General features: G+C 43.8%; 1 protein-coding gene across 3 annotated transcripts in view; it reads left to right on the forward strand.

The window, feature by feature from the left end:
• The window catches only part of dync2h1 (dynein cytoplasmic 2 heavy chain 1), an 866,357-nt gene that overhangs the window by 117,435 nt on the left and 724,242 nt on the right, over nt 1-24,680 (forward strand). For all 3 annotated transcript variants that reach the window (XM_072476728.1, XM_072476730.1, XM_072476729.1), the window contains exons 22-27: nt 352-501; nt 2,127-2,332; nt 7,795-7,950; nt 10,729-10,843; nt 16,437-16,607; nt 18,244-18,626. In XM_072476728.1, the coding sequence (XP_072332829.1) occupies nt 352-501; nt 2,127-2,332; nt 7,795-7,950; nt 10,729-10,843; nt 16,437-16,607; nt 18,244-18,626 (1,181 nt within the window). The remainder of the gene's footprint in view (nt 1-351; nt 502-2,126; nt 2,333-7,794; nt 7,951-10,728; nt 10,844-16,436; nt 16,608-18,243; nt 18,627-24,680) is intronic.

The raw sequence follows: 24,680 nt of genomic DNA on the forward strand, positions 1-24,680 counted from the left end.
TCCAAGAGGCCTTACTTCTGTGAGTTGTTATCAACTCACAGACCCATCAACTCGCTAAAAAAATTAAAATCTAAACATGTAAGGACAATTCTAATGAATGACATTACACTGTTGGATACTTTGCCACAGCAAATTATGGCCTAATGCTTCAAGCTAGGTTTCTGTTAGTAACCAATAATTGCTGCCGAATTGGTGCTTCTCTAATGTTTTTGTGATTCTCTTTTCTTATATCTTCACTTTAAAGGTGGAACATGGAGAAAAAATAGAATGTGTGTAGGACTGATCTATAATTGCTATGTACATGTCTAACACAAATGTTTTAGTTACTTTGAATTCTATAATTTCTTGAAGGTTTTACCCTTGTTTCAAGATGCTGAAGATAAAAACAAGCTGCTGCGCTCTGTAGCAGGTGGTGGTCTTGAAACTCTTACCAGCTTAAGAGCAAAATGGGACAAGTTTCAGTTAATGATGGAGAGCCATCAGCTTATGGTGAAAGAACAGGTAAGAGTGCCGCACTCTCTTTATGTTTTATCCTGTAAGTTGCATTCAAAAGCCAGCATGAACTTTACTTTGTTCAGTACCTTTCTTACCTCAACCTGAGATTTATGGGAACCAGGAGGTAAATGATTGTTTTACCCTGATTCCATTATTTTCATTTCTATTCTTTTTGAATATCTATTTCCTGACAATGTTCGCTTTCCTTGGTTGAGGTTCCATGCTTTGACTCTTTGTTTGATACTTTGTTGGATAGTTGTCATATCTGCACTCATTGCACTACCATCCTTGGTTCTATTCCACACAGTGGCAGACCTAAAAACAGAAAATGCTGGAAGCACTCAGCCGGCCAGGTAGCATCAATGGAGAGAAAAACATTTAATGTTCCAGGTTGATGACCCTCCATCGGAGCTGGAAAAAAATTAGAGATGTAACAGGTTTTAAGTAAGTACAGAGACAGGAAATTGGGGAGGAGAGGACAGAACAAAAGTGAAGGTCTGTGATAGGGTGAAAGGCAGGAAAGATTAAATGACTAGGAGCTGAAGGTACAAGGGAAAAGGGGATGGTAATGGGACTAGTGGAGAAGCCCCCCCAAAAAATGGACCCAGAGGAGATGTAAATGGAAAAGCAGAATCATCACCAGCAACTGCTGACTGAAAGATAAGAGCAGTGGTTATGATCTGAAATCGCTGCAGTCAATGTTGAGCCAGGAAGACTGTAAAGTGCCTACTTGAAAAATGAGATGCAGTTTATTGATCTTCAGTTGATCTTTATGAGAGCAATGTACGAAGCCGAGGACAGACAAGTCAAAGTGGGATTGGTGCAGATAATAAAAATGACAGGTGGCTGGAAACTCAGGGTCATGCCTTTGGACCGAACAGAGGAATTCCAAAAAGTGATCAGTTAATCTCCGCAGTGTAGAGGAGGCCACGTCATGAGCAACAAATGCGTTATACTAAAGTTAAAGAAATACAAATAAATTGCTGTTGCACTGGGAAGGAGTGTTTGACTTGTCTTTCCTTTTCGCATGCTGTCTAGCATTGTGTGTTTCTAGCAATTTCTGTTTTTATTTTGTTAGTAGTTTTTTTGTTGCTGCTGACATTAATTTCAGTAATGTAATTTGTTTACTAATTATTTGTGTTGCTGTTCTCTGTTGCACATCACCAAAATTTCTGCCAGTGATAGAACGATCAGTGGCGTAAGTACATCAACAATACTCTACTGATCTTAATTCTCATTACTTTAACTGGGATGGTACTTGCAGCCAATCGATTTGTGATGTTGAAAAAAATATTTTAGCATATGAATGAGAAATCTAAGGATTAAATTATGAACCACAATTAGTACAAATATATGTAAACAACGGCAGGAAAAGATAATTGGGTCTGTCCTATAATGTTCTTAATTTTATGATCTGTTTTCTTAGGTACAACGCAAGTTTATGAATGGACAAAATAGTGATTAGCCCTAATAATCTCAAAACATAGTACTGTTTTACTCACAGCAAACCAATAAAATGTGTATGTGTGGATGTCATTCAACAACTTCATAAACTTTAAGCAAGAACAATATTAGAATTGGTGTGTAATTTTTGCTGTGATTTACTGGTTTTATTGTGTTTATCTCTTCAGGTTGAAATTATGAAAGCAAATGTTGAGTCTCGTATAAGTATGTACATCCAAAAGCTGGAGAAATTTGAAGCTCGCTGGAATCAGCTGAAGCCCAGTGATGATATTGTTGACAGTGGAAATGGGGAAATTCTCAACAAATGTGTGGAATGCATAAAGGAGAAGAGAACTGAGTTTGATGAACTGGAGGCAACCAGAAAGAAGTTGATGTATGTTTTTGGTAGTGCATATTTGAGGAATTATCAAGAACAGCTCACAATCTATGTATATATTTGGGTCAAGTCATCCATAGAGAAAATGTTTGGGTATTCTTGGGGCAGAATGTTACACTGTCCCGGACAGCACGGTGGCACAGTGGTTAGCATTGCTGCCTCACGGCACCGAGGTCCCAGGTTCGATCCCAGCTCTGGGTCACTGTCTGTGTGGAGTTTGCACATTCTCCCCGTGTTTGCGTGGGTTTCGCCCCACAACCCAAAGATGTGCAGGGTAGGTGGATTGGCCACGCTAAATTGCCCCTTAATTGGAAAAAATTAATTGGGTACACTAAATGAATAAAAAAGATATTTACACTGCCCCAAGGCAAGTTCTGAGGCGGAGGGGCAGTGTAAAATTGCATGGACGCGATTCCCCCAGTGGTGCCACCCGCCCCGACCTAGATTCAATTTCACATTTGGGTGGGCAGGGCCTTGGGTGGGAAACCTGCCCTTTCATCTATTAAGGTCCTTAAGTGGCCATTTAACCCCCTTTTCCGCCCAGTTGGGCTGGCAGGAACGGGTGCAAGTAAGATGAATAATAGAGAAATAAACTTTTCTGCATCTCAGCACGGGAGGGGGACTCAATTTGAAGTCCCCTTCAGGTTTGGGGCACCTCCATCCGATGCCTCAGAGCTCGGGCCTTCCTTCCCTCCTCGGCCTACCCCCAATGCCATGATCAACACCCCCTCCCACTCCCCCCGGACGTCCCTTACCTTTCGCCCCCAGGGACCCCGGGACCTGTGTTCCCTTGCAAGACTAAAGATCCTCCGAGGTCTGTGGGTGTGCCACATGGCCCGACCCTGGCCTTGACCTGGAAGCGGATGAGGCCCGACCTGAAAGTCTCACCCAACTTGGCGTAGGACCCTGCCTGGCTCTCGGAGTGGCTGACCTGGCATGGTAATCGTGCCAGCCCCCAGAGTGCTCGATCCAGCTTCCAGAGCACCCGATCCGAGTCTCAACCTCGAGACCTGGCCCGACTTGGTAAGACCCACCCAGCGCACCGACTTACCGGCAGATGGAGGAAAGGAGGAGAATGCACGTGGAGGCCTGACCAGGCCTACTCCAAGGCACGTGGAGGCCTGACCAGGCCTACTCCAAGGCCCAATTCCAGGAGCGCTCAACCAGACCACCAACACTGGAACCAAACACATGATGCGACCCAACCTGATCCAGGAAGACCCTGCCTGCGACCTAAACCTGGACTAAAGACTCCAAAAACGGCAGAGACCCGACACGAGGACCCGAATGTGCTGAAAGGTATTCCTGTCCTAGCGGAACCCCGGGGTCCAACCGGACCGCAAACATTCCCCTCCCCCCCCGCCGATCCCGAAATCGCCATCAGTGCCCGGGACCCCACCAGACACAACCCCAAAATCGCAACCAATACCCCGCCAGATGCAACCATTTACCTTCCATAAGGTTAGACTTCTCCCATTGGATTCCGGAGCCATTCAGAAGCAGCTGCCGAACGAGAAAGCGAGGGAAACACGGCGGTCTGCATGTGAGACTAAAACAACAAGTTTCAAGTCTCCTCTGCCCAGCATACTCCGGGCAAATGTCTAAGCAATCGAAAACAAGCTGGACAAGCTTAACACTTGACATACTTCCCTCTGAGAGATAAGAGACTGTTGTGTGCTATGTTTCACAGAGACATAGCTCACTGTTACCTCACCAGACTGTACCATGCAACTTGACGGCTTCTCAATACACCGGATGGACCGCACGGTGTCATCGGGCAAAACAAAGTGTTTGCCTCCGCATCAACTCCCGGTGCTTGGGTCGAGCGACCATGGTGAACGACTGCTCCCGGACCTGGAATACCTGACTGTGAAGTGCCGCCCATACTACCTTCCACAGGAGTTCACTTCTGCCATTATCATGGCGGTCTACATTCCACCCCAGGCAGAAGTAAAGAAGGCACTTGATGAATTGTACACCACTATAAATAACAGTGAAGTAGAATACCCGGAGGCCTTGATCATCATGGCCGGGGACTTCAAATAGGCCAACCTCAAGACTGCAACACATCTTCTGTCCCACCAGGGGCACCAACGTCCTTGACCACTGTTACACAAACATCAAGGGGACTTACCGACCCATCCCTGACCGCACTTCAGAAAATCGGACCACATGACAGTGTTCCTTCTCCTGGCATACAAGCGGGAGAATCCGGTTAAGAGGGTCGTGCAATGCTAGTCTGAGGCAACAGAAGAGCACCTACGTGACTGCTTGGAGTCAGTGGACTGGTCCATATTGGAGAACTCAGCGGCAAACCTAAACCACCATCACAGACTTCATCAGCAAGTGTGTAGAAGATTGCATGCCAAAGAAGGTATTACGAACGTTCTCCAACTGTAAACCATGGTTTATTTGGGAGATTCTCTCCCAACTGAGGGAAAGGTCTGAGGCGTCTAATTCAGGTGACCCTGACCTGGACAAGAAATCTAGGTATGACCTCGCAAAGCCATCAGGGAGCCAAGAGACAATATCAGACGAAGCTAGAGTCACAGACTAACGACATAATAATAATCGCTTATTGTCACAAGTCGGCTTCAATGAAGTTACTGTGAAAAGCCCCTAGTTGCCACATTCCGGCGCCTGTTCAGGGAGGCCGGTACGGGAATTGAACCCGCGTTTTGCATTACAAGCCAGCTGTTTAGCCCACTGTGCTAAACCAGCCCCTCTCATCAGTTATTGAGGACTATCGTGGAGGAGGTGTTGATGGAATCTTCTCAGTTGTGACAAGGCTTAAATGGCATATAGGACTCCAAAGCAAAGCCGAGTAGAATCTCTGGCAGTAGCGCACCCCTCCCCGATGAACTCAATGCATTCTATGCTTGTTTCGACCAGGAAACTATCAAACCGTTGACAACTGTCCCAGCAGCTTTGGACACAGCCATACCTACCGTCACAGCTTCTGAAGTCTGATCGGCCTTCTTGAAAGTGAACCCTCGGAAAGCAACGGGTCCTGTCGTGCACTCAGATCCTACGCGGGCCAACTGACGGGTGTGTTCGCGAACATCTTCAACCTCTTTGTACTCCATTCCGCGGTTCCCACCTGCTTCAAGAAGACCACCATCATACCGGTGCCAAAGAGGAACCAGTCAACGTGCCTCAACAACTGCCAACATCTATCATTATGAAGTGCTTCGAGAGGTTGATCATGAGACGCATCAACTCCATATTCCCAGAATGCCTTGATCCATTGCAATTTGCATACCGCCACAACCGGTCCACAGCAGACGCCATCTCCATGGCCCTACTCCCATCCACGGACCATCTCGACAACAAGGATTCCTATATCAGACTCTTATTCATTGACTACAACTCCGCCTTCACCACCATAATCCCAGCCAGGTTTATCTCAAAATTCCAAAACCCAGGACTTCCCTCTACAACTGGATCCTCGACTTCCTGAACCATAGATCACAATCAGTAAGGATAAACAACAACACCTCCTCCACAATATTCCTCAATCCCGGGGTCCCCCAAGGCTGCGTGCTTTGACCCCAACTATACTCCCTTTACATACACATGGCTGTGTGGCAAAATGTGGCTCCAACTCCATCTACAAGTTTGCTGATGTCATGACTAGTGGGTCGGATCTGGAACAACGATGAGTCAGAGTGCAAGAGTGTGATAGAGAACCTAGTGGAGTGGTGTAATAACAACAATCTCTCCCTCAACGTCAGCAAAACTGAGCGGGTCATTGACTTCAGGAAGCGAAGTATCGGATACACCCCTGTCTGCAGCAATGGTGTCGAAGTGGATATGGTTGATAGCTTCAAATTCCTAGGTGAGCAGATCACCAACAATCTGGCCTGGTCCACCCATGTCGACGCTACGACCAAGAAAACACAACAGCACCTATACTTCCTCAGGAAACTAAGGAAATTCAACATGTCCGTATTATGCAAATAATAATAATACTTTTTATTAGTGTCAACAGTAGGCTTACATTAACGCTGCAATGAAGTTACTGTGAAAAGCCCCTAGTCGCCACACTACAGCGCCTGTTCGGGTACACAGAGGGAGAATTCAGAATGTCTAACTCACCTAACAAGCACGTCTTTCGAGACTTTTGGGAGGAAACCGGAGCAGCCGGAGGAAACCCACGCAGACATGGAGAGAACATGCTGACTCCGTATAGACAGTGACCCAAGCCAAGAATCGAACCCGGGTCCCTGGCGATGTGAAGCAACAGTGCCTATCGCTGTACTACCGTGCCCATAAACGGCCTCCCATTGATTAACTCTGTCTACACCTCACGTTGCTTTGGGAAAGCGGGCAGCATAATCAAAGTCCCTTCCCACCCGGGTTATTCTCTCTTTCAACCACTTCCATCGAGCAGGAGATACAAATGTCTCAGAACACGCACTAACTGATTCAAAAATGGCTTCTTACCCACTGTTACCAGACTCCTGAATGACCCTCTTATGGACCGAACTGATCTCTTAACACAACTTCTCTACTAAGTAGTACTACACTCCGTACGCTTCACCCGATGACTGTGTCTTTGTATTTACATTGTGTATTTCTGTGTGTCCTATGTTTTCTCATATGTGGAACGATCTGTCTGGACTGTACGCAAAACAATACTTTTCACTGTATCTCAGTACATGTGACAAATCAAATCCAACTAACCTTGAGAAAGGTCCTGGGACTTAGTCCCAGGCAGAGCACTGCGTTACCTCTTCTGGCCACTGCAGCACTGGATGGGCTGGAGAGTTGTCGGCCAATCAGCTTGGCTGACAGCTCTCATGGATGGGGCTTCCTTCCAAAGGCCAACAGATGTCCCACCCAGTACTAATCAAGGCTCAAGTGAGTGTTAAATGGCAGTGGGCTTCTGAGATCCAGTGGTAGGCACCAAGTTCTCTCCATCCTTAAAATTCTACCGTTGATGTAAACAGTGAATGCAATTTAAAGGGTTCTACAATTGTTATGCTTTTTTTGCACTTTTTCTGCTCATCCCCTGAATTGTGTGATTCTCTTCCACCCTGAAGTCTGTGATTCTGCTCCTCACTGAATTCTGTGATTCACACTAAGGTATGTTTCAGTGGGAGATGGCAATGCAATTGTTTACACAACTGTCAATGCTTTATCGATAAACCTGTACAGATAATTTATTAGACTCTTTGACATTGGGATCATAACCCAATGCTATTCTCTCCTTACAGCACAGGTTATTGTAAACTGGCTAGACAACAAACCCTGACTTCTGTTTCCCTTCCCTTTCCATTCTCCTGTAAAATTGCCTGAGATCAGATAGTTTGCCACCAACCAGGAATCAAATTTGGAATCATCCTGGTCTGCATGGTTCAGTAATGTACCATTTGGTGGCATTTAGCCAGTATACGTACTGGGATAGCTGGATAAATACATATTCTTAAACAGCTTGTTATATGTGATTATTTCAGTGAAGATTGTCACCATTTCAAAGTAGAGGAACCTGAATTTGAGTTGGCAGAGCACCTTCGTGAGAATCTGGAACAGTACGAAAGTATGTGGTCATTATATGAGGACTTTACAAAAGGTTTACAAAATATGCTAAATGAGGACTGGATCTCCTTTAGGTGAGTGAATATAGTTGACTTAAATTACAAAAATGTGTTTGCCACATTTTCAAATACTCAATTTTTGACATTCACATGGATGTACAGATTTGCTTTTTCATGATCTTGAATTTGGTTTCACTACAAAAAGCCTCTCACCATATTTGACAGTTAGGTCAGGCAGTCCATGTCATGAGGTTTATTAAGCTGTTGCGAAGATTGATGTGCAGATGGCAATGCTGGAAATCGATTGAGATGCAAAATTAAATTTTCTCCCTCTGGATGAAATCCCAGTTTTGATGTGCACTATTTAATCGTGCCTGCCAGAAACTAATGCAACTTATTTGAGCCATTGCTGATGAACCTTGTTATGATCTTAGTTAGTATTATAACTGGACATCCCAGAATGGAACACTGATTCAAAGATTGGAGCTTTTACTTTTTTGAAATAAAACTTGGAGAACAGAGTCACAGGACTAGGGGTGGTATAGTGGTTACCACTGCTGCCTCACAGTGCTAGGGCACCGTTTCATTTCTGGACTTGAGTGACTGTGGAGTTGGCACTTTAATCCCCATGACTGTGTGGATTTCCCCTGGGCTTAGTGGTTTCCTCTCACAGTCCAACGATGTGCAAGTTAAGTGGGTTGGCCATGCTAAGTTGCCACATAATGTCCAAGGATATGTAGGTTAGGTGGGGCTATGGGTTATGGGGAGGGGGGAGTGGGTGAGTGAGCCTAGATAGGGTGCTCCTTCAGAGGGCTGGTGCAGACTTGATGGGTCGAATGGCGCTGTGAAGCAACAATGCTAACCACTGTGCTACCGTGATTCTATGTCATACCTATGTGAGTAATTTGTTCTGGTTCCCAGTTTCCTCTGTTCCGTTAACTCCAGACTTCTTGGAAACCTCTCTTCATTTCTCTAGTTTCCTTAACTAGCTGGACTTGAGGTTTCTGGCACCTATTTTCTTAGCCATTACTTCATTGTATGGCTTTTCTTTTAGCAAGATGAAAAGGATGTTCCCCCTTTAGCCTTCTAAAACCAATTGCTTCTAGCAGAGCTGTAAGAGCTGTCTTCTCTCTCACTACCTGTCTCCAACTGCAATCAAATTAGCTAAACTACACTTCAAAGCTTCTCTACCTACAGGACACTGGTTTCTCAGCAACCATTGCTGGTTTATTTACTCTTCATTCCGTAGCCCTCTCTAAGCACAATAGCATCACATTGGAATTGAAACCATTCCCCACATATACAAACACCATTGCCCAGCATGAATATTGGTGAAAATCCTGGAATCCCATTGAAGAAAAATGGATTTTGAATTGTTTCATAATAAACTAGTAACCATAATGATAAACAGGTGGAATTACAGAATGTGATTCCTAGATCACCAGCAAAAATCCAGGAAACACATTTGTAAGGCTATGGTGCAAGGTGGGGCGAGTGTTCCCCTGCAGAGATCTGGCATGGATACAACAGGTCTAATGGGATTCTACTGAACTGTAACCACTCTGTGGTTCTGATTCCGACATTGGAAAGGAAATTTGATTTATTCGCACTGTTAGCCAGTAACCTTGGCCAATGTTCGCTTTAAACATGGCATTACTATACAGCTTCATCACAACAAAATCCAATATGATTAAACTTTTTTTCAGTGTTTTAACTTGCAATTAACTTGCAATAATTGAATCAAAGACCAATTGTTGCAATTTACATATCTAGTTTCTTACAGCGCAATTTCATATGGTGCATCTAGTCATACATTGCTTATAGTTATTTATAACAGTTTCTTTCTGAATTCTTCTTTTCAGAAGATACTGATGTTGACAGTTCATACGTTCTGAGTGCTTTCTAATACCTTGCCCTGTCATTCTTAATGTTGGTTTGGTACTTGACTGTACTGCTTTACAGAGTTCGGATATAATTTCTGATCAAGATTCCTCTGTTTCCAGTCAGCATCTGCGAAAGACCCTTTTTCAATTGTGTTTCCATGTTACCGGCCCCCTCTATCTCCTAGGATAATGTAATTGAACAGTTGAAAAGGATGCCATTTTTGACCTTGAGCAACGTTATCAGCTCCCTTAAAGATGTATCGACTGAATGTCCATATTTGTTTCCTCCTTGGCTCTCTATTTGCCCAGCAGAATACAATGTGAAGCATTCTGAAAAATCTCTCGGGTTGGGAGATATGTTGTTGGGAGTATCATATCCACTTCGGACAGTGACCCAGATACTTAATTTTAGGGGTTATTGGATGAATATCAGGAGTATGCCTGTTGCTGAGTTTTGCTGCTGAGGGATCTCGGGATTGCACGATTTTATGAATTTGTACAATTCAGCCAGTTTCCATCTACAAAAATGCTGTGTTTGTAGTTTTGTGTGCATCGGTGATATATTAACCTGATATAACATGATTTTGTTGCAAATAGGTTCCACTGTGCTGTAAAAAATGGGAAGATAAATTTGATCTTACTGAAGTCTGGGTTTTCTTCATGAAGCGATTAGACAGAACATATGTTGTGTTAAATATACTTGTTATTTGTTTAGTAAAGTAAATATAGTGACAGCAGTGTTTGCTGCACACAATTTAATCTTAAATTTAGAGAACTAAAATTTTGTAAAACAAATTCCATGAATTGCTTTTTAACAAATAAGTAAGTTCATGTAAGTCAGCTGTCCTAATGTGAATCTTATTTTGTTTAACTTTCTATAAGTTCTTACTACCTCTTCTACATTATTATACACTTTAGTTTTTGTTACTGAAGATTTCTTTCAATCTAAATTGTATGTTGATTTTCACAGGAGCAAGACGTACGTTTTTGAAGATTTTTTATTGATGTGGTTTGATAAGTTGAGGAAGAGAAATGAACAAACAACAATAACTGTCAAACTGCAGAAAGATGTGGATAGATACAAGGTGAATCACTTTAAAAGTACAATCAAATCTAGAAAGGATGATTTCGAGTCTAGATGGTATAGATTAGACTATTGGCCTTTTTCATCAATGGGACCTGATTTCAAGTAGGACAGATGGGATAACTGTATGTTTTCATTTGCATGAAAATAATTGGGCTCAGAATGAAAATACACTCCTAACGTGATCATACTTTGAAGGCTAGAGGATGACTGGTGTGGGAAATGGAGAAATGCCATGTCGACACACTGTCATATTAAGTGTGTCTAAAATGCATTCACAGAATCACAGAAAATACAGTGCAGAAGAGACCCTTCAGCTCATCAAGTCTGCACCGACACATAAAACACACTTGGCCTGCCTATCTAATCCCATTTGCCAGCACTTGGCCCATAGCCTTGAACGTTGTGACGTGCCAAGTACTTATCCAGGTACTTTTTAAAGGACGTGAAACAATCCACCTCTACCACCCTCCCAGGCATTGCATTCCAAACAGTCACCACCCTCTGGGTAAAAAGGTTTTCCCTCAAATCCCCTCTAAACCTCCAGCCCCTCACCAGAACTTGTGCCCCCTCGTAACTGACCCTTCAATTAAGGGGAACAGCTTCTCCCTATCCATCCTGTCCATGCCCCTCATAATCTTGAACACCTCGTTCAGGTCACCCCTCGGTCTTCTCTGCTCCAGCAAAACCAACCCAAGCCTATCCAACCTCGCTTCATAACTTAAATGTTACATCCCAGGCAACATCTTGGTGAATCGTCTCTGCACCCACTCCAGTGCAATTACGTCCTTCCTATAATCAGAATTGCACAGAGTACCCCAGCTGTAGCCTCACCAAAGTTCTATACAACTCCAACATGACCTCCCTGCTTTTGTAATCTATGCCTCGATTGATAAAGGCAAGTGTTTCATATGCCTTTTTCACCATCCTATTAACCTGCCCTTCTGCCTTCAGAGATCTATGGACAAACATGCCAAGGTCCCTTTTTTGCTCGGAACTTCGCAGTTTAGAGCCAGTCATTGAATTCTTCCTTGTCAAATTACTCCTTCCGAAGTGTATAAGCTCACACATTTCAGGGTTAAACTCCATCTGCCAATTTTAAGCCTTTTTGACTATCCCGTCTATATATTCCTGTAACCCAAGACACTCAACCTCACTGTTAACCACCTGCCCAATCTTGTGCCATCCGCAAACCTGCTGATCCTAACCCCCACATAGTCAACTATGTAATTTATATAAATGATGAATAAAAGGGGACCCAGCACAAATCCCTGTGACTGGACACTGACTTCCAGTCACTAAATCAGCCTCCTGTCTTCACCCTCTATCTCCTACAGCTAAGACAATTTTGAATCCACCTTATCAATTTACACTGTATCCCATGTGCATTTGCCTCTTTAATAAGTCTCCCATGTGGGGCCTTGTCAAAGGCTTTGCTGACATCTATGTAAACTACACCATCTGCACTACCCTCATCTACACACCTGGTCACATGCTCAAAAAATTAAATCAAATTTGCTAGGTAGTATTTCCCTCTGGCAAAGCCATTCTGACTATCCCTGATCAAATCTTGCCTCTCCAAGTGGAGATGGATTCCCTTCGAATTTTCTCCAACAGTTTCCCTACCACTGCGTGAGACTCACTGGTCTATTGTTCCCTGGCTTATCTCGACAACCTTTCTTAAATAGTGGGGCCACATTAGCTGTTCTCCTGCCCTCTGGCACCTTCCCTGTGGTCAGAGAGGAATTGGGTCAGAGCTCCTGCAATCTCCTCCCTCACCTTCCACAGCATCCTGGGACACAATTAATCTGGACCTAGAGATTGTCACTTTTAAGCTCGTCAACACCTCCAATACCTTGTCACTCCCTATGTCTATTTGTTCAAGAACCTCACAGTCTCCCTGAGTTCCATATCTACCTCCTCATTCTCTTGGGTGAAGACCGATGTGACGTATTCGTTCAGCAGCATACCAATGTCCTCTGGCTCCACCCATAAATTTCCTCCTTGGTCCCTAATGCACCCTACTCTTTCCCTGGTAATCCATTGATATACTTATAGAATATCTTGGGATTTTCCCTACTTTTACCAGCCAGAGCTTTCTCATATCCCCTCTTTGCTCTCCTAATTGCATCTTAAGCTCCATCATGTACTTTCTGTGCCCCACTAATGTCACCGATTATTTGTTCCCCTCGTACTTACTAAAATCCACTCTTTTCCTTCTCATCGAATCGTGAATATCTCTATCATCCATGGTTCTCTGGGCTTGTTACTTCTTCCCATCACCCTAGAGGGAACCTGTTGGGCCTGCACCCTCCCCATTTCCTTTTCGAATGCCTCACCCCCACTGCTTTTCTGTAGATTTCCCCACATGTAACTCTTTCCAGGCTATCTTGGCCAGATCCTGCCATATTTTACGAAAATCTGCTCTCCCCCAAACCAACATTTGCAGCTTGTCTATTTCTTTGTCCTTAACAAACTTACATTGTAGCATGTTGTGGTCGCTATCATGAATATGCTCCCCCACCAGCACATCAACACCGGTCTGGCTTCATTCCCCAGAATTAGGTCCAGCACTGCACCGTCCTTTGTTGAACCCTCCACATATTGAGCGAAAAAGATTTCCTGCATACATTTTAAGAACTCCACTCCATCTAAGCACTTAACACTCTGACTATCCCAATTAATGTTGGGAAAGTTAAAATCACCAATATCATTACCCTATTATTATTTTTACACACCTCCGTGAATTGCGTACATATTTGCTCCTCAATTTCCCGCTGACTATCTGGGGATCTATAATAAACACCCAGCAATGTGGCTGTTCCTTTATTATTCCTAAACTCTACCCCAAAGTTTCATTCGATGCCCCTCCAAGATATCAGCTCTCCTGACTGCAGTAGCTGACTCCTTAACTAATAATGCAGTGCCTCCTCCTCTTTTACCCCCTCCTCTGTCTCACCTGAAGATTCTATATCCTGGGATGTTGAGCCCCCAATCCTGTGCCTCCCTCAACCACATCTCGGTGATGGCTACTATATCACAATTCCATGTGTCCACCCTCACCCTTAACTCATCCTTTTATCTGTAATACTCCCAGCATTAAAATAGAAGTCATCCAGTTTTGTCTTACTCCCTTGAAACTTACTGTATTCTCTCTGACTTGATTACTTCTCTGTTCTGTATTATTGGGACTGAATTTTGTTCGGCATCTTATCATGTTGTATCTAACCCTGGCTGGATGACACTGAATCGGGGGGGGGGGTTGGAGGATAGACGTTATGGCACCCTGCTGGGTGTGATTTTGGCTGGGGCATTTGTAAAATATGACTGGTGGCTAGTCAACTGCCTTCCTTTGCACCCTGAACCTGGCCCTGATTAAATGATCGGCAGGCGGGCATGAAAAGTGGCAGCCTGCTCACCATTTATGACTAAATAATTAAAGGATAGTTGAGCTTGTTACCAAGCAATTGGCTTGAATAGTACGCTGCTCATGTCACAAAATGGTTGGCATGGGATGGCAGGTGGGAGTGAGTTGCCTTTTTATAAAAAGAAACTGCTTAAAAGGCAGGAAGGGTGTATGTATGAGAGGGGTGCCCTATGCAGATTGAGTGCACTACAACCCTTTGTTTATCCTAACCCCCCCCCCCCCACCTCCATCCACCGTCCCTCACCCCAACTCCCGCATCCCTCCCTGACCAGTACCCTGACTTACTGCACTTACCCACTTCATCCTGGGCCTGCTTGCAGTTTCATCAGCGGCCACTACTGAGTTGTTGCACTTTTGGGACTGCTAGAGCTGCTGGCCAATCTGATTGAACGTTCCTCTTTAAACTTATCATGCATTGCATTCTCCACAGAATTAGAGTCCATTGAGGGGCGGAGGTCCCACTCTCACCTGTTCATGCTTCTGGCTGTGCTTTCTTACACTGGGGTGGCCTTGTTGAGAATGAGTTGGAGTGGCACTTTCCTTTTTGAGGGATGAGCATTAAGCCCCCCACCCCCACCCATTAAATTCAACCTTGGGTAACCAAAGTATAAAGGGCGGGATTCTCTCAGCCTAGATGGGGCCGGAGAATCGCCGTGACCGGCGTGAATCGCGCCACGCTGTCCTGACGCCGGGACGCTATTTTCTGCAGAGCGTAGAATCGGCGCCGGCGTGGCGCCGGTCGGAGGGGGTCCAATCCCGGGGGGGGGGGAGAGGGCTCCGCTGTGGCCTGGCCCGTACTGATTGGCGTGCCGGCCTCTCGGGCTGGGGGCCTCCTTTCTTCCGCGCTGGCCCCTGTAGCCCTACGCATGTTGTGTCGGGGCCGGCGCAGAGAAGAGAGCCACTGCACATGTGCGCGTTAGTGCCGGTGCCACTTCGCATGTGGGACCCTGCGACACCCAGTTGATGCCGGGATCGGCAGCTGGAGCAGCGTGGGTTGCTCCAGTGCCATGCTGGCCCCCTGTTGGGGCTAGAATTGCTTATCCTGAGGCCATGTTGACGCCGTTGGGAAATGCTACGGTGTTTACGACGGCGTCAACACTTAGCCTCAGGATCAGAGAATCCCGGCCAAAGTTTTTTTCATGAGCAATTAATACCCTTCACCTTGATGGGCATAAAAAATACCAAAAAAGATCTTGTAATCAAAACTTGAGTTTGCTTTCGCTGAACTTCATGCATTTTACTTAAAATTTGGATAACGTTTGTTACGATGCCCGTTTAAAAGTAAATTTTTCCTCAGTTAATAACTGAAAAGGATGACACAAGATTTTATTGCAACAAATTACTAAAACACTAAATATTATTTTTGTTGGCAACTTCAACTTCAAACTACAGAAAACAATTTTCCTCTCTGATATTTATCACATGTTGCACTCTCCACAGAATTACAGTTCTTTTAGCAAAGAATCCTAACTTCTAATGGGCTTGCATTTCCCTATTTTGTTGAGTAGCTACTTCTATTGACTGCCTCTAGGCGCTTCCCATATTTTTGGAGAGTTTCCTAAATCCACTACCGGCAGTAAAACCTGTTCCAATGGCCACACCAGGACGAATCTCTCTGAATCCTTCAATGGATGCTGGTTGTGTCTCTTCGACTGGAGATCTTTTGCCTCCTGCATCAGCTTGTGATCATTTACAAAACCAAGCAACCTTTTCTGACCACACAAAAACTACTGTCTCTATGTGATATTAATTGATTTGTAGGGAAGCTTGTTACCTGATCTCACAAATAGGTCCCTCTGCATTTTTCCCCATGGCATCGTGAAACACATTAGCTTTGCATCCAGGTAGAAATGCTGGTTTGCTACTCTTGACACCAACTCTCTTTCGTCTTTGAAGTAAATGGACAGTTTACAGCACAACTGTTTACAGTCTTAGACTTTGAATCTCTCAAGTCCCAGAAAGGTATTAGAGTGGTTCAAATGTGACCTCAGAGATTGATGTCATTGTCTCTCACTGTGAAGACCTCCCACCATTATCCCAGTAATGCAATCTGAGCCTCCCGTTGATCCTTAATCAGGAAACATTTCTATATCTTTAAATAATAAAAGTACTACTATGTTTTGGTTTGGAAGCTCAGCATTTATTTTACCTCTTTCTGTTTCCGCAGACATTAGTACCAGTTCTGAAGTATGTCCGTGGAGATCATCTCTCTCAGGATCACTGGCTGGACCTGTTTCGCCTGCTGGGTATGCCAAGAGGCACCACAATAGAGAAATTGCAATTTGGGGACTTGTTAAAAGTGGCAGATGTCATAGTGGCAAGATCTTCAGACCTAAAAGTATGACCTGATGGTTACTAGTTTGACGTGCTAAATTCTTAATTCATTTAACCATGCCATCTGGTCTATCCTGCCTCCTGCTTAGCTCCCACTTCCAATGCTGATTACACCTTCTTCTTTTCCCTTTTCATTGCTTTTCTTTTTTGTTGCTTTCTTTGCTGTGCCCTTAACATTAATAGTAGCTCTGCTGAAATAAATTATTTTTTACAGATATCCTTAATAACTACATGCTGCTGTTTCTAAAACAACACTGACTACAAACGATAAGTAACTTGTACAAGCAAAGCTTACTTTTTTTACCTCTAGACATGAAGATTTTGGTGCCTGGAGCAAAATCATTTTTAACCATTGCAAGTTTAAGGCTTATTCAGTCCAAGATTTCAATCACAGTAATTGTTACCAAGTCACTTATGTAACACAGAATGTATTATTATATATCATAGTGCTCTGATTATTATAAAACATCATGTCCGGTAGTTGCACTGGGCTAGAACATTTGACATTTTTATCCTTGTCTTTTAATTAATTGTTTTACTAAGATGTTAATTCTGCCAATGGAATGTCAATTAATTATTTCCTTTGTCAACTATTAGCAAGTTTATATTTTAAGAGTCTCTATCTGCACTTTGAACTCGACAGAACTTGGTTGGGATATTTTTATAATTATTCTAAATTAATGTTAGACTTTAAGATATTTAATATGCATTTTCTTTATTCACCTCTTCAGCTCCTAAATAGTGTGCAGTATTCTCAGCATTGACTTCAAAGTAAATGCCATTAGCTGTTTACTTATTTAGATTTAAAAAAAGTTTTGTTATGCTGTAATTGAATATTATACCTTGTGTCAAGCTATGCTTGTTGTTAGCGGGAGAGGATCTCAAAGAAATCACTCAACGCCGAAGGCTGCTGGTCCTCGCATCAAATGGTTTATTTCGCTGGCGGGGAGATGGCGTCAGTTAAAGAACCAGACCGTCTCTCTACCGAACAAAGGAAAACATCCATTCTTACACATTTTTCAAAACATTAGTTATATATCCAATTAAATTTGTCATTACGTAAAGTGGGTTGGTACCTTACCTACCCCTGACTTCATGAAGAAGTCTTTCCTGCCTGCATCTGACCTTGGGCTGGCGAGGATGGACAATGCTCCTTGTTTTTCTATGTGCATGCCTGCCTAGAATCTCCCTGGTCTGTTTTCCATTCAATGTCTTAATATCAATCATCCTTGTCTCCCTGACTATCTCAACTGTCTGTAATTAAATTATGTTATTTACTCCAGTTTTCAACTTAACCCAGCTAATAGTTTTTCAGGAAAGTGTCTAATTCAGCTAAAGGCCATTTTGTGCCTTTAGTATTGCTAACTCAGCTAACAGCCATTTTGTGTAACTTCTTTTAATTGTATGTCTATCCTTTCTGATATTAGTAATTCTTAGGTTATAAAATCACATGCATTGTTTATACACTATCGATCCCTACAAATTGCCTCTTATACAGGCATCTAAGCCAAGTATCTTTATCTAAAATCTTCTTTCTAAATCTGGCTTCAACACTTGTTATTTGTTGGTATCGCTAAATAGCTTGTAATTGATTGCAGTTTGAATTAATTGATGAATTGTGTTTGTACCTCTCCTTTCAGGAACTCAACTGTCGAGCACAAGGGGAAGTCTCCATTAGAGAAGCATTGCGGGAGCTTGACTTATGGGGGGCTGCATCAATCTTTATGATGACTGATTATCAGGATAGCCAGAAAATAACTATCAAGCTGATTAAAGATTGGAAAGACATTGTCAACCAGGTTGGAGATAACCAGTGCCTACTTCAGACCCTGAAGGACTCCCCCTACTATAAAGGCTTCGAGGACAAAGTATTCATTTGGGAAACTAGATTAGCAGATCTTGATGAATATTTGCACAATTTAAATCAAATTCAAAGGAAATGGGTCTATCTGGAGCCAATATTTGGTCGTGGTGCCCTCCCTAAAGAACAGGGACGCTTTAAGAGAGTTGATGATGATTTCAGGTCAGTTTTATATCAAACTTTTAAAAAAGTATTAGCGTTTTAATGAATACATTTATTTATGCAAAATATTTGGGGATAAAGGTTCAGCTTTGGGTGCAGTGAAAATCTGCTGAGAATTGTACTGGTTTGGTTACAGTTCCTGGGCGGGATTCTCTGATCCTGAGGCTAAGTGTTGACGCCGTCGTAAACACCGTCGGTTTTAACGACGGCGTCAACAGGCCCCTAGGAGCATCCTCAGGAGGCCAGCACGGCACTGGAGCGACCCACGCCGCTCCAGCTGCCGATACCTGCGTCAAAAGGGCGCCGCGAGTCTGCGCAGGCGCGCTGCGACCAGCGCGAATGCGCACTGCGACCGGTGCAATTGCACGCATGCGCGGAGCCTTCCTTCTCCGCCATGGCCCCGACGCAACATGGCGTAGAGCTACAGAGGCTGGCGCAGAGCAAACGAGGCCCCCAGCCCAAGAGGCTGGCCCGCCGATCGGTAGGCCCCAATCGCGGGCCAGGCCACAGCGGAGGGCCCCCCGGGGGTCGGACCGCCTTCCCCCTCCCCCACCAGGCCGCCCCCGGAAGGATGCATGCCAATGTCCCGCGGGTAAGACCACATGTGGACGGCGGCGGCGGGACTCAGATTTTTTTGGCAGCCATTTGGTCCATCCCGGGCGGAGAATCGCCACGGCCCCCGACCGGCGTTGCGCTGACTACGCCGGCGCCAATGGCGCTGATTGTCCGCTCTCTGGAGACTCAGCGGACCGGCGTCGGGGCGGCGTCGCGCGATTCGCGCCTGGCCCTAGCGATTCTCCAGCCGGCCTGGGCTGAGAAAATCCCGCCCCCTGTTTCTGCTAAATCATTTGCATATTCACAAACATATAAAATCTTACATGAACCATAATTTTTCATCTTTTTTCTGCACAGTAAAATGTATTAATTAATTCATTTCGAAGTGATAATCTGGTCTATCTTTATTTGCATAGCTAAATATGGGTTTAACTCAAAGAATAAGCATTTTTAGCAAGTGTTCCGGCCACCTATGAGTAACCCATTGTAAAATAATTGAACAATACGTTTTAAAAAAAAACTACACTGAACCTAGTACTACCATTTCAATGGTGCACACTTGTGGATTTCAAAGTAAATTAGGTATCGTTTTCTATGAACATTTTAAAAGTTGTATCTAATGGTGCCTGAGCATGCAAGAAAACAGGATGGAGGAACATGTTTAATCAGTGTAATTGGGAGAAACTCGCGATGTTGAACTCGGGGCTTGGCCAGTTTTGCATGTAACTCTGAACCAGGAGAATCAAATCTTAAAGCAGTATAAAGGATCATGGACATCTAGCGTGAATATTTAGGTTAAAATGATCTTTGTGCTGGTTTAACTAATTCCGATTGTTTTGAGCTGATGTGTTTTGAGCTGATGTTACTAACATAACGAGTGGAAGTTAACTTTAATAGAAAAAAAAATAAGCAAGTCATTTTTATTTGCTGGAAAGACATTTTAATTTGAAAATAGCTGATTAGAAAGCAATGAAATGGTGTCATATTGTCTGTTCCTAATAGAAACCTATGTCTCTTAATTTTGGTCAAAATTGTTAACTTGCTGCGAGGCATTTTTAAATGAATTTCATCTATATGTTAATTCTATCAAACTGTAAATCTCTTGAGCAGTATTCTTTCAAAATGTCAAAGTTTGATAAGATTCCAAATTGTTCGGAATTAATCTTTGATCTGTGTGCAACACTTAGATTAATCAAAATCTGGTTATCAAACCTCACTTCTGTTTGCTATGCACACAGGAAAAGCTACCTCTGCTTCCTTTGACCTTTTACAACGTCCCCTGCAGTAGTTCCACACCTCTTAACCTTGGTTTCTGAATGGAGATTGGAGCAGAAATCTGTTTTAGATCTTTTTTAAATTACATAATCCATAGACATTTTTGTTACCAGAGATCTTCGGTGTCTTTATGAGGATGGAGTCTGTGGGGCAAGCTGTAACAACAAGATGATAAATTTATTACAAATTCTATACGATCTGTTGTTCAATTTTCTGCAATAAATGAAAAAGTACAGGATGACTTCTCCAATGCCCGGCACCGTTATCAGGATTCCCGATCGGGTACAGAATGGTGGTTGCCTGAAAAATGGTATCAGGGCGGGCACCAAAACTGTTGCAATGCTCCAATCCTCCAACTAGCGCTGGCAGTCAGCTACCCACTCTATGCCGACGGGAACATGTAAATCAATGTTAAGCACACAGAATACATACAATTAACGGGCTTGAAGCCTGAGTCTCCTCCTCCCAATGTGATGCTCCGACCCCCTCATCGGGAAATCTTCTGGGTGGGCTTTGGCCAAACATAGCCCTGGCGCGGTGGAGCCGGTGAAGAGTCAAGGGGGACAGGGCTCTGATGAAGTGCCCCTCTGCTGTTGACAGCTGCAGGGGGATTGGTTCCCAAAGGGTCCTGGGGTTGGGCTGCCACCAGCACTCCATCAGACCCCTCATTAATCACCCCAATCAGAGCCCCCATCAGTTATCCCTGCCTGAAATCTGAAGAGCAGTCCAAGACAGTACAGTGAAAAATCACTGCATTTTCTGTTACCCTTTTCTAACAGCTGCTGCCTCAGACAAAATTCTTTAAAGCAACAGCAGTTATACATGTCAGAGGCTTCCTCATATGCCCAGAACACTTCAAATCTCCAGACAAACTTTGAAATATAAACTCCCATTCAATTTCATTGAGAATAATTTTCACTTGCCAGTGATTGACAGTTTTATGGGTCAGGTACAGCTGCTTGGTGGATGGTTTATTTATCTATTCCTTCATGCATGAATACATCTCTATTACCTTGCTTTGATGCTAACCACAATATTTATACACACTCTTACTGTGATTGACTGCTCCTCCACTTCATAAACAGCTAAGTGGTTTCACTTCCTCTTTTTCACAGCAGAAAGCACTTAGATCCTTTTGATGTGGTGAGGATCTGAGAATCACAGCAATTATAGGACTCAGTTATGGGGTGGGTCTTGGTGAGGGGATCTGTTATGGGGGTATCTGGTTGGGGGCTCTATTATGAGGGTGTTCTTTGATGGGGGCTCTGTTATGGAAGGGTCTGTGTTGGGGGTTCTCTTATTGGGGGTCTGGTGGGGAGTGTGGTGGGGGTGGGGTGGACAGGATTTGCATTGTGGTGGGGAGGGCCCACCAATAGACTTTGGGGGCACCCACCTTGAAGACTTACGCCCTTGGCCTATCGCGAAGTCCACAGTGACAGGACCATGCTGGGAAATACCTACACCAATACACGCCCATTTGAATCCTGGCCGAGCGGGCCGGAGAATCATGGAGGCCTGTTCACAAGATGCAAATATGCAAATTGACCTATTTGCATCCTCCCACTGGCACATGGTGCGAACCTTGATGTCGATGCCAGCTGGGGATCGGAGCATCAAAAACGGGTGCCGATTCTCTTTTTTTCCCCGTGACGCTGGATTCTCTGCCTTATTGGGAACTCCGCTACTGGCGGTGGTGCGGGAGAATCCAGCCCTATCTGTTAACTTGTAATCTTAAATGGATGATATAATATGGGCAAACAATTCAAAGCATGCCAGTGATAATTAGGGAGGGCAGGCTATAAATAACAAACTTGGAATTGTCCTATTGTTGAAGGCAATGTGGTATGATAACAGCAGATTTTCAGAAAGTATTTGGAAGGGTCCTTCATGGGAGCTGCATAACCAAATAAAAGCTCTTGGAATAAATAATTGGATAATTAATTTTATAGAAAATCATTATAGTTCTATTTCAGCAGGTGCAAATGGTTGCATCCCCCCCAAGGGTGGATTCCCCAAGTGGAAGCTTTGCTGCTTTGACTTTGCTGATAGATCTATGGATTAAATTAGGTTTGTGGATGACTGCACAGTGTGCGTGTTTGTGTTTCCTTAAAAAGGCTTGAAAAATGTGCAAAAATTGAAGTGTAGCAGATTACAGTAATTATAGTTAATGCTGAGCGTTATGCTTCAGAGAATGCATCCTGCTGGTGGAACGTCACATAATCTGTAGTGATGTCTGCAGAGTGTCCTGCACGGGCTTCCAGTTCTCCATTTTAGATCGTATGAGCAACATCCCCTCATAAACCTCTCATCGTGTTTATAAGAAATCCAAGTGTGTGGCACCTCCATACCTTTTCTCTTTGCAGCACTTAGAATATATAACACTGAGAAATTTAAAACAACAAAATCTTGGATTTATATTGTGCCTTTAATGCAATAAATCATCCCAACGTGATTCACAGGACCATTACAAAGGGCAGCACGGTAGCACAGTGGTTAGCACATGTGCTTCACAGCTCCAGGGTCCCAGGTTCGATTCCCGGCTTGGGTCACTATCTGTGCGGAGTCTGCATGTTCTCCTTGTGTCTGCGTGGGTTTCTTCCGGGTACTCCGGTTTCCTCCCACTGTCCAAAGATGTGCAGGTTATGTGGATTGGTCATGCTAAATTGCCCTTAGTGTCCAAAAAGGTTGGGTGGGGGTCACTGGGTTATGGGGATAGGGTGGAGGGTGCTCTTTCCAAGGGCTGGTGCAGACTCGATGGGCCGAATGGCCTCCTTCTGAACTCTAAATTCTATGATTCTATGAAAGCAAAATTTGACACTGAGTCACGTACGGTGATGTTGGTCAAAGATTTAGGTTTTGAAGAGCATCACGAAGAAGGAAACAGAAGTTCTAGGAGGGATTGCCACAATTTAAGGTCTTGGCAGCTGAAGGTACTGCCTCCAATAGTGGAGCAATTAAAATCGAGAATAATCAAGAAGCCAGGTTTAGAGGAAAATTGATATCTCTTGTCAGATGATATGAGGCAATGGAAGAATTTGCAGATGAAGATGAGACTTTTTAAATTGATGGTTTGTTTAATTGGGAAGCACTATAGGCTAGCAAGTGCAGGATTGATGGGTGAATGACACTTGGTGCAAATTAGGGCATGGTCAGCAGAGTTTTGTACAACTTCAAGTTTATCGAGAGTAGATTGTCGAAGGCTAGCCAAGCATATTGGAATAGTCAAGTCTTGAGATAGCAACAGCATGGACGAATGGTGGTAGGGGTAAAATTTGCGATGTTACAGAGGTGGAAAAGGCTTTCTTAGTAATGATGCAGATGGATGGTGAGAAGCTCATCTCCGGGTCAAATATGAACTAAAGGTTGTGAACTGTCTGGTTCAGCCTCAGACCATTGCCAAGGAGAAGGATGGGATCAATGTTTACAGTAGGAACTATTTTGCAGGTGGCAGAGTTTCCTTCTCCACCATCAATAATGTCACTGTGGGATCCTTCCCCATTCTGGTGGGCTGCCCAACAGTGGTTTGAGTGTTAATTGGCTAGGAGTGAAACTTCTGTCCCATTTGGAGAAGACACCCAGCCTCTGAAGAGCTATAGTTCATATGGCAATATTGGAAGTGGTTGCTCCCCAAACTTCTCCTTATATCATACTGAGGACTAAAACAGTTTTATGAAAATCTTTCCTGCTGTCCTTTTGCATTTTTAGTGAAGAATGAAGAATATAACACGTGAACTTACTTTATTTAGGTTCAGTATAATTTCCTGAGAATCGTACTCCATGGGTATATTTATGAATAATATTTACTTAGTGTAAATTTCCAGTCACATGGTAATATTTTAAAATTGCCTATTCAAAAATCATATTCACATCCACTTTTAACAATAAAGCCCTTAAGTAGCTATAGGCTTGCTCCTTTTAATATCTAAAACATTTTCTGCCAGCTTTATCGTAACACCATCCTCTTAACCCCTCAACTGTCTCTAACTTATCAAAAGTCTTGACTGACATCCAGTGTTGGTTAACCAAGATTTCCTCCACTTAAATATTGGGAAGGCTGAATTCACAGGTTAGAATTTTATGGTTATCAACGGACAAGTTTCGGACTTGGGGCCCCTAAAATTCTGTGCTCCCCTTTCTCATTGCATACCCACCCACCGACAATCTGCTGCGAATTAATGGGCTGCAGGTAAGGCCTCGGGCAATCCTTCTGCCCTTGCGCCAATT

Source organism: Scyliorhinus torazame, chromosome 15, assembly GCF_047496885.1.
Source record: "Scyliorhinus torazame isolate Kashiwa2021f chromosome 15, sScyTor2.1, whole genome shotgun sequence".
Taxonomy (NCBI): Eukaryota; Metazoa; Chordata; class Chondrichthyes; order Carcharhiniformes; family Scyliorhinidae; genus Scyliorhinus; species Scyliorhinus torazame.